Raw genomic sequence first — 11,368 nt, 5'->3', positions numbered from 1 at the left:
CCTCTGATCAAATCGGGGAAATCCTGAAGAAAGGCCAGGCCGAGAGCACTCTAAACCGACGAGCGTGTATGAGGAATGTCATGAAAGTGAAGGAAGCGAAAGAGGTATGTCAGGATCGTAGCAAGAGGAAATCCGTGGTATCAGCCTACCCTGGAAATAGACGTGATTATATTGTATTTCTTCTTCCTCGCGTTGTCCCGGCATTCTTGCCACGGCCCATGGGAGCCTGGGGTCCGCTTGACAACTAATCCCAAGATACTAGGAAAGGAGAAGGTATTGTGTTCAGGAAGCAGTATTTAAGGGTACAAAATTATAACTTCAAATAATGTTTTAAGAAGAGAGTGATGTAATGTATGTACTTACTTACCTAATAGTATTTGTCACATCGCGGTGCATTCGCGTGCGCCCTCTGCAGGCCAATTAGTCTCGCAATAAATATGTAAGTGACCGGACGTGTGTGTTTCATTTATTCATATATATCAATTTCCTATAAGGTAATGTTAATATTCAGAGAGGAAATGGGGACTAGGTTTGTAAAGGAAAAGCAGTCTCCTTTCCTCTTAAAGTTGAAGACAGTGTACCGATGGTCAATAACAGTCAAGAACTGGACATACACGAGATCGAACATACCGAAAAAGTTGATGGGAGTGAATGAAATCCTGAACGAGTCTAGAGAATCCTGTTCTGACGGGACATAGCCTGCAACAAAGAGACACCAGTAGAATCACGCTGGGGAACAGTGGGGATGATGACCAGAGGTCGGAATTCTCGTGGCAGTTTTAATAGGGTTGTTTCCAATTTTTTGAAACGCTTGTATTACGTTCTATATTAACTAAAAGTTGCCCTAAAATTCGACTTTTATACTAAAAACGGCTTTAAATATGTTAAATTAACAAAATATATTTTGACGGATGCATTCGCGCCCAAAACGCTCTTTGAAAATTGTGTGACGTCACAGTTTACGGTTTGACACATAACTACATACACACGTAGAAGATACGAGCTGTCAACTGACATTTGTCATTTGTTGTTTATCGCCTAACTGTCAACAGTGTCAATCCGAGGGTTGTGACGTCATCAGAATCTTCGAAGACGTTTCGAGTTTGGTCACGTGACGTGTGCTAAAAGATATTTTAAAATGAAAATTTAGAAATATATGGTCATTACAGGTCCCCTAAAAGTAGTTTAACATGTTCTTATAATCCAAATAATTTATTGGGATACAATTCTGCCCTAAGATTTGTAGATGGAAACAACCCTATTGTCATCAGGGACTTCTCTTTTATCGACTTTCGACATACCTAAGATATTGATACAATGTAGAATACAACATATTAAAAAATATTAACCTTTTGAACGCCACGCCTATCGCACGCGGCGCGTAATCGTGAACCTTGTCGGTACGCATGAAGGTTGATATTGGGCTGTAGCCGCGCACGTCATATGACGTCTTTGGCAATCAAAAGGTTAAAAGTATAGGTAAGAAATAACAAGCGATCTTATAGCTAAAGAGTGATCTCTTCTAAATAACTTTTACAGTACATATGGTGCTACTTTACCGCACTTGTGCGAAAATTAGCATATTACATTACTGTGTCGAACATTTAAAGGGCCATATGTACTGTAAAACATTGTACGATACATGTGCGAATAGGTAATTCGCAACTCGTGTCGATTTAAAACACTCCCTTCGGTCGTGTTTTAATTTATCGCTACTCGTTCCGAATTTCCTATTTTTCGCACTTGTATCGTATGTACTTATTGTATACTTGAGAATACGAAATAGAGATGTGCAATAAAAAAATGGTAACTTAATAGTTACTAGTTTCACATTAAATTACTTCTGTTCCGAGTTTTTTTTTTTCAGTTTCAAAGTCTGTTTTAGTGCTAACAAATGTTCATAATTTTAATTGTTAGAGGCGATACAATCCTCAGTGCGAGCGTCAGACTTTTCTGACCTTCGTGTTGCTTAAATACCATGAGTCCTATATAGACATTTGATGTTCAGGAAAATCAAGATCGATTGACATTAGTTACAAAAACTGTCAAGTAGCCAATTATTTTCAAAAGTATTCATTTAATCAAAAAACATGTTGATTTTATTATTTAACTAGCTGCAAAACCCGGCGTTGCTCGGGTTAAAATAAATCGCATGTTTAATGGTATAAAAAATATTTGAGGATGCATTTTTTAACGTAGATAATATAGATTTCTATCTTAGATATTGAAAGACTTAGTCGACCATTAAATATGCGGTGTATAGAAAGTATATTTAATTAATTAACTAATTAACTAATTGAAATAATCATAAGTTAGAATAAAAAACACCTTAGTAAATGGAAAATTTATGTTTTATTCACACAATTATTTACATATGATATTCTACATACTACATATATGATAAATACATTAACATATTACACGTTATATTATACATTTACATTTTGTTTAATTTTTCTATAATACTTGCTTATAGACTACATTTATTGTTTTATTGCCCGGGCTGTAGATGAACAAATTTCGAGGTGATCCTGCTCGTGAGCATGCAACGTATAATTGACCATGTGCAAAGCATGGTTCCTTTAAGTCAACGCCACAGTATTTGAATGTTTGGCCCTGTGCTTTGTTGATGGTCATACTGTAAGCCAACTTCACCGGGAATTGTAAACGTTTAAACGTAAAGGGCAATCCATTTGATATTAAAGGTATTCGTGGTATAAATACTATTTGTCCTTTTTCTTTACCAGTCATTATACTGGCTTCGATGATGTTATTTTGTAGCTGTTTAATACAGAGTCTCGTACCATTACACAATTTTGGCGAGTTCAGATTTCGTAATAGAATAATTGGTGAACCAACTTTCAATTTAAGGCAGTGCAATGGCATTCCTGGAACATTTAGTGAATTCAAAAATTCAGAAGGAAAATTTACGCTTTCTTGTTCATCAGTCATTGTATCGATTGAGTTGTAGATTTTCTCTTCTCCCGGAATCATTTCCTGGATGATGTTGTTGATGCTATTGACAATGTCGTTTTTCGTGGCTAGAATAATGCGCTCCCGTAACCATTCTGAATTAGTATAATTTTCAGCAATACTTGGATACACTTCATTTATAAGTTGTTCCGGTGTTTCAACAGCATTACATAACTCATTAGTTAGTGTGATTTGGCCAGTATTTTCGTCTATTGGATAAGTGCCCTCTCCTATTTGTAAAAGTTTTTCAGCAAATTCTTGGGCCTTTTCATCTCCTGAAATCTGTGCTCTCATATTTGTTGTTAATTTAATTATTTTTACCTGTTCCCATATGAACGACTTCTTCAGGCAAGCGTTAATTTCATCTGCCGGCGTTGATTTCGGAATGACAGGTAGCGTTTGACGGAAATCGCCTGATAGTATTAACAATACACCTCCCATTATATTCGTGTTGTCGCGTAAATCTTGAAGTGTTCTGTTTAGTGCTTCTAGGGATTTTCTATGAGCCATTGTGCTTTCATCCCATATAATGGCTTTGCACTGTTTTAATATTTGTCCACGTGCCGATGATTTTGTGATGTCACATACCGGGAATTCGTAGTTAGCTACATCTAATGGTAATTTTAAACCAGAATGTGCCGTTCGTCCACCATCCATAAGTGTTGCCGCTATTCCAGATGATGCTAGGGCGAGAACGATTTCTTTATTTGCACGGATTTCAGCTAGAATTAAATTTATCAAAAATGTTTTCCCGGTGCCACCAGGTGCGTCTAAAAATATTATACCACTTCGCTGATTTTTATAATAATCCATTATTATGTCGTAAGCTTGTTTTTGACTCTCAATTAATAAGGGTTTGTTGTGTTGGATGTAAAGCCTCAATTCGTCGATATTATAATTTGTTTCTCTTAAAAATTCACTGTTCATAACATCCAAATGATTTCGTTTAGGAGATTGAACACCTAGTTGTATTAACGTTTGGTTAGAAATTGCTAAACATTTATCTTCTATCAATATCAAAGCTTTGTTAAAAATTTCTTCATTAAAATTAATTTCTAAGTCCGGATTTTGCTGTCGTAAATCAGCCAAGATGTCATCGCTCATATATTCTCGATATTTAAGCCATAGTCGATTTGGATTAGAAGGATTACATGTAGTTAATATGATTGCAAATAGCTCACGAATTTGACTTGCTGTTGCCGTTTGGGCTGCTTCATTCATAGCTAACTCCCAATGATTATCGTTTTCTAGTAGACCCAATCTTTGACATGCTTCACGATATGTCTCACAAATGTAACCATTGACAGTTTTTAGGTCTTCAAAACACGTTGGACCACGAATAGTGTGAAGTAATAAGCGTAGATAGAAACATTCAGCGTTTTTTGGATGCACTGTGTAGACTCGTCCTATTGTGTTACTCTTGAACACTCCATCATGTCCTTCTACTTGCATTCCACGTTTTCGAGGATTAAATTGTTTACTTGTTGTATCCCATGTATAATAGCTGGGTACTTCTGAGTAAAGTAAAGTCTTAGCAAATTGGTCTTTCTGGCATAATTCAAAAAATGCTGTTAAAGTTGTTCGAGTTGGTGGTTCCGTCGCAACTTTTTGTGCTGTTTCTGTTGTAAAAAACACACGTTGTCCATTTTCTAGGTGGACGGATAAATGTTGAACCGGTGGATCTCGATCGTGTATTGGAAAACTTAAAATTCGCCAAATTGCTTCGTTGGTATTAATGTAACGACCCATTTGATACTGTACTATTTCATCATGCTGGTTTTCATTGGTTAACGTAAAAACAGCCATATCACTGCCTTTGTTAATATATTTGCATACATATTTTATAGATTTAACAGAACTGCAGTATTCAACATTGATATGGGCATTGAACATTTTAGATAAAAGTGGATTATATGGTACTACCCATTGATTATTAACTTGAATTTCTGCATTACCTCGTATTTTAATTTTAGCTGTAAATCCGCCTTGTTTTGGTGATCGACGTCTATATTTAGGATATCCGTCTTCGCCTGTAACTGTTTCGTTCAAAAATGGCTTTGGATAACGTTTCGTACATTTTCCATCTTTCATACACGGAGAATTTCTATTTAGCTCACCACACGGGCCATGAACCATGTTTTTTACGATTATACTATAAAGATCAGAATCTTCTTCCGGGTTTGGAAATTCAGCTTTGATGATATCATCTATTTGATTCGGTTGAATTTTATTTTGGAGCCAAATTAAGTTGTGTGAATGTGGCAATCCTCGTTTCTGCCATTCAATTGAAAACATCCAGCAGATAACAACACCAAATATTTGATTTTTCACAATGGCGTCTATAAATTTAATTTGTTTTTGACGGAAAACTCGGGCAACAATATCATGTCGATCGCTGGCCGTCTGACCATATTGTAATTCTTCTTTGATTTCCATCCATGAAGAATTACATGTGAATGTTATAAATAAATCTGGTCTGCCGTGTTTCCTAACATAAGTTATTGCATCTTGAGCATATTCATGCATGTGACGTGGACTTCCAGTGAATGTCGATGGCAAGATGACCAATTTTCCCATGTTATCGACGTTTCCATCATTTATCATTGCATCTTTCAAATGGATGTATTCATCCGAACGCAACTTTCGTTGATTATGGCGAATAAAATATAATCTTTCCGTTTCAATTTTAGCATACATGTCTACAATAAACTGCTGAAATAGCTGCCGACAGTTTAAAATATGGTTATATTCACCATTTCTAGTCATAATTCGATAAGCATAGAATTGCATAGCTGATACTTTTTTGTTAGTTTCGACACCTGTAGCTGGATTGATTTGTTGAATATTGAAATGATAACCATCCTCACCTTGCCAAAAAATTAGCGGATATTGTAGCGCATCATAACTACGATGTGTTTCAGCAATACGTTGCAATTTATTACTTCGACGTTGAATAATAATATCACGACGACTACATTCGTTATCAACAATGACTACGGCAACTTCGTTCGTTTGAGGTGCATTAAACCTTCGTTCGTGTTGACCGGCTGGTCTTTTATCTGCTCGAATGACGATCTTATAATTATCTGCAGCCATTTGGTCTAGAGAAGTCTTGAACACATTGATTAGTTGATTATGATTATGAAGTAGACGTTGTAATTTTTGAATAATATCTCGTTGCAGTCCCTGAAAGTTAGAGCAACGTTGGTCTGTTTCAAGTTCATCGTTACCAACAAAGTATATTTGAAGAAATTTTGGAGATTCATTAGACATCGGCAAAAGAGAGCCTAATCGGTGATAAATTTGGCCTTGAACCTTAAAAACCGGGCTGAAATTTTCTTCCTGACATATTAATGAAGCTCCAAATGAAGTCATTTGAAAACAACAGTTGTATCGACGTATATTTTGTAGAAAATGATTGGAATCTGGTGTTTCTCCAGTCATATATGCGAGTAATTGAGGTGGTGGTACATCTAGTGCTGGTAAATTGACTTTACCACTCGAGCAGCATATACCAGCAGTTTCGCCTTTAAATTTCCGGGCATGACAATACTCGCATATCGTATCCATTTTTCCGATGACAATATTTGGATGTTCACTGTATTGTTTTTTGCAATCATAATGGAAAGCCTGAAGTTCTAAACTTCCAACTTTACATGAAGCAGCTCGTCGTTGGCGTAAAGTAGCCATTCTTTCTTTTTTTTTGGTATTTTCCAGTTCACGTTGATCAGCAGATTGACGATTTCTGAGTGATCTTACTCGACATCTGGTTTCTTCATTAATACGTGCTCTTTCCTCTTCGGTTAAATTTTCTCTAATTCTTTTTACTCCTTTACGAATGTTTAAAACACGTTTTTCTTTTTGTTCTTCTGTTTCATTTTGACGTGCTATTTTTCTTCTTTTTGAAACCACTTTGGCTTTTGTAAATACTTTTTTTCGCCTTGGCATTGTAAATATAAAAAAAGTAATAAAATTAATCAAAACGAATATCTTGGTTGTTACAATGATAAAACTAACGAAAAGTTACTCACTTTCGGTTTATATACCGTTGAAAATCGAAATTTCTAGTATCAGAACACTCTAGAATAGTCAAATAGTTTTTACTTTTTCATTTGTTCAAATCACTTCAATTTATGTAATCACTGTTCACTCTTGGCTTCAATTGATCTTTTCGCGACTGTAAACACGGTTCAACTGACAAAAGTCACTGATTTTCGGTTTATATACCGTTGGAAATCGAAATTTCTAGTATCAGAACACTCTAGAATAGTCAAATAGTTTTTACTTTTTCATTTGTTCAAATCACTTCAATTTATGTAATCACTGTTCACTCTTGGCTTCAATTGATCTTTTCGCGACTGTAAACACGGTTCAACTGACAAAAAGTCACTGATTTTCGGTTTATATACCGTTGGAAATCGAAATTTCTAGTATGAGAAAACTCTAGAACATTCCGAGGTACTTAATTACGATCTGGATCGTCAGGATTAATTTCAATAGTTGCACACATTTCGGAACTTTCTAGAAGCTTCTAGATTATTCTAGTCATTTCTAGAACTATCTAGAGCATTCCATATCGATTTTTACACTTGCAAACAATTTTGAATCTTTCTAGATATTTCCAAACATTTCTAGAACTTTCTAGATCATTCCAGAAATTTTTAGAACTTTCTGGAACATTCTAGATCGATTCTAGCAGTCACACACAATTTTGGAACTTTTTAGATCATTCCAGAAATTTTTAGAACTTTCTGGAACATTCTAGATCGATTTTAGCAGTCACACACAATTTTGGAACTTTTTAGATCATTCTAGAAATTTTTAGAACTTTCTGGAACATTCTAGATCGATTTTAGCAGTCACACATAATTTTGGAACTTTTTAGATCATTCTAGAAATTTTTAGAACTTTTTGGAACATTCTAGATCGATTTTAGCAGTCACACACAATTTGGGAACTTTCTAGATCATTCTAGAAATTTTTAGAACTTTCTGGAACATTCTAGATCGATTTTAGCAGTCACACACAATTTTGGAACTTTTTAGATCATTCTAGAAATTTTTAGAACTTTCTGGAACATTCTAGATCGATTGTTACAGTCACACACAATTTGGGAACTTTCTAGATCATTCTAGAAATTTTTAGAACTTTCTGGAACATTCTAGGTCGATTTTAGCAGTCGCACACAATTTTGGAACTTTCTAGATCATTCCAGAAATTTCTAGAACTTTCTGGAACATTCTAGATCGATTGTTACAGTTGTACACATTCTGGAGTTTTCTAGATTATTCCAGAAATTCCAGAAATTTTTAGAACTTTCCAAAAGTTCCCATGAGTTAGAAAAGGACAGATATATATTTTTTCACATTTTAGCCACCCACAACCACCCACTTCCACCCACCGCGACCAAACTCCCTTACTCCCACCGGGAGACCAAGGGGTATTTACCACCCCAACAGGAAGTTGATTGGAAATAGTGGTGATAGAGAAAACCGTGTCTTTACTTACGCACATTAGCATTTTATATATATATTAAGATTAAGATGTATGGAATGCCCTTTTGCCCCGACAAGCTTGAACATATAAATTGTGTATAATGAGGTTATACTCGTAAGTTGATGATTAAAATTTTAAAGGAAAATTTTATTTTCTTCTTTTTAGAGCAGTTAAATAAAAGCTTTTGTAAAAAATAGTACATTACGATACAAGTGCGAAAAATAGGAAATTCGAAACGAGTGGTGATAAATTAAAACACGACCGAAGGGAGTGTTTTAAATCGACACGAGTTGCGAATTATCTATTCGCACATGTATCGTACAACGTTTTACAGTACATATGGACCTTTAAATGTTTGACACAGTAACGTAATATGCTAATTTGCGCACTAGTGCGGTAAAGTAGCACCATATGTACTGTAAAAAAATTTTTACTCGTATTTATCTATATGGTAAATATACTCACTGCTTTCAGAGGGCGGCGGGCGTGGCACTCTGAAACCGGACGGGCCCGGCGGCGCTGGTGTGTCGTCTGACAAATAAATACGACAGATTATTATACACAGTAACAATTTTAAAATGACTACTATCGAACAAAAAAGGAACATGCGTCAAAATTAACCCAAAACCATGAAACATGGGAGTTGGGCTATTAAATAAGTATTTAAATCTACTTCATTTCATTCTACGGGCGCCAAGCGGAATTCCATTGAAGAACTGACCTGTACCCCTAGTGTAAATATACTCACTGCTTTCAGAGGGCGGCGGGCGTGGCACTCTAAAACCGGACGGGCCCGGCGGCGCTGGTGTGTCGTCTGACAAATAAATACGACAGATTATTATACACAGTAACAATTTTAAAATGACTACTATCGAACGAAAAAGGAACATGCGTCAAAATTAACCCAAAACCATGAAACATGGGAGTTGGGCTATTAAATAAGTATTTAAATCTACTTCATTTCATTCTACGGGCGCCAAGCGGAATTCCATTGAAGAACTGACCTGTACCCCTAGTGTAAATATACTCACTGCTTTCAGAGGGCGGCGGGCGTGGCACTCTAAAACCGGACGGGCCCGGCGGCGCTGGTGTGTCGTCTGACAAATAAATACGACAGATTATTATACACAGTAACAATTTTAAAATGACTACTATCGAACGAAAAAGGGACATGCGTCAAAATTAACCCAAAACCATGAAACATGGGAGTTGGGCTATTAAATAAGTATTTAAATCTACTTCATTTCATTCTACGGGCGCCAAGCGGAATTCCATTGAAGAACTGACCTGTACCCCTAGTGTAAATATACTCACTGCTTTCAGAGGGCGGCGAGCGTGGCACTCTAAAACCGGACGGGCCCGGCGGCGCTGGTGTGTCGTCTGACAAATAAATACGACAGATTATTATACACAGTAACAATTTTAAAATGACTACTATCGAACGAAAAAGGGACATGCGTCAAAATTAACCCAAAACCATGAAACATGGGAGTTGGGCTATTAAATAAGTATTTAAATCTACTTCATTTCATTCTACGGGCGCCAAGCGGAATTCCATTGAAGAACTGACCTGTACCCCTAGTGTAAATTTGATCGACATCATAACGTGACGAACGCGTTTGCGTTAAGTCTCATTTTGTATAGGATTTTGAGTTTCCAAAACGTCCCGCTTGGCGCGCTCTTTCTAAATCCAATACAAAATGAGACTAAACGCAAACGCGTACGTCACGTTTCGAAATCGAATTTATTTACACTAGGGGTAAAGGAAAGGTACCAAACTGTCTGGTTCCGATTTGATTTATATTTATATATGTTATAGAGTAGTCTAAAATAACGGACACGTATTTTTTTTTGGTGCCCAAACTCACGTAATAGACTTTGAACACGATCCGGAAACACATTTATAAAAGAGTGTTCTTCTAGTGATTTTTAAACTATTAATTATTATTTTATTCATTTGTATGGCCTGGGTCTGAGGAGGGCAAGGCAAATTAATGTCACAAGAAATGAAATCAATACTAAACAAATTATTACCTTTGTTTGTTTTCGGACCCGGTTTCCTGACTGCTGGTTTAGCTGGCTTTTTACTTGGAATAGTTCAATTATTATTAAGTCCCCATGAGATATTTTTTTTATTTATTTTATTATAGGACATTATTACACAAATTGACTAAGTCCCACAGTAAGCTCAATAAGGCTTGTGTTGAGGGTACTTTGACAACGATATATATAATATATAAATATTTATAAATACTTAAATACATAGAAAACACCCATGACTCAGGAACAAATATCCATGCTCATCACACAAATACATGCCCTTACCAGGATTTGAACCCGGGACCATCAGCTTCGTAGGCAGGGTCACTACCCACTAGGCCAAACCGGTCGTCAATACAAATATAATATAATATATATGGGGAATATTGGAGCAGCCAATGTGCTCAAAAATATCTGGACGTGCACTTTAGCGTCTTGGTCCTAACCTTTGGTATGTTTAGGAGCAGATCTGCTCCATATACAAGGTGCCCGTGAGCATTGCGAGAGATTTTAACGGTGCATTCCTGATGGCAACAGAAGCAAAAAATGTCATTTGACTTTTTGTGAAATTCATGTACATAAAACGTATTTTTTATTACACATAACCTAAAATTAACTAAAAAGTTTTTTTTTTATTTGAGGGTAGCCTCTCGATAACATTTTTTTAAGTTTTCGATGTCAATCAATAGGTATGTCCAGACTAGACCTCAAAGTGGCAATACCGCAGTCAAAAATGTGTTTTTGTACCAACTTATGGCGAAAGAATGATTTCGAAAAACATTTAATTATCTCTGAAACTATGCCTAATCCAGAAAATTTTATACGACATTTTAGTTTCTAAATATTACCAGGAATGCTT

At 36.0% G+C, this 11,368-nt stretch overlaps 1 protein-coding gene and 1 long non-coding RNA gene across 2 annotated transcripts; both read right to left on the bottom strand.

The window, feature by feature from the left end:
• Positions 1-326: 326 nt before the first annotated feature.
• On the bottom strand, positions 327-10,860 carry LOC133534394 (uncharacterized). Its single transcript, XR_009802014.1, has 2 exons — positions 9,218-10,860; positions 327-699 (listed from the first exon to the last, which is right to left on the bottom strand). It is a non-coding gene; the product is annotated as an uncharacterized LOC133534394 (long non-coding RNA).
• LOC133534393 (uncharacterized) lies at positions 2,334-7,160 on the bottom strand. Its single transcript, XM_061873485.1, has one exon. It carries the CDS (start codon positions 6,919-6,921, stop codon positions 2,458-2,460), a length of 4,464 nt encoding a protein of 1,487 aa, XP_061729469.1. The 5' UTR covers positions 6,922-7,160; the 3' UTR covers positions 2,334-2,457.
• Positions 10,861-11,368: the final 508 nt, after the last annotated feature.

The sequence above is a fragment of the Cydia pomonella genome, unplaced genomic scaffold, assembly GCF_033807575.1.
Source record: "Cydia pomonella isolate Wapato2018A unplaced genomic scaffold, ilCydPomo1 PGA_scaffold_95, whole genome shotgun sequence".
NCBI classification, from domain to species: Eukaryota; Metazoa; Arthropoda; class Insecta; order Lepidoptera; family Tortricidae; genus Cydia; species Cydia pomonella.
Note: the sequence above shows the minus strand (reverse complement) of the source record. Positions and strands in the feature narration are given on the sequence as shown.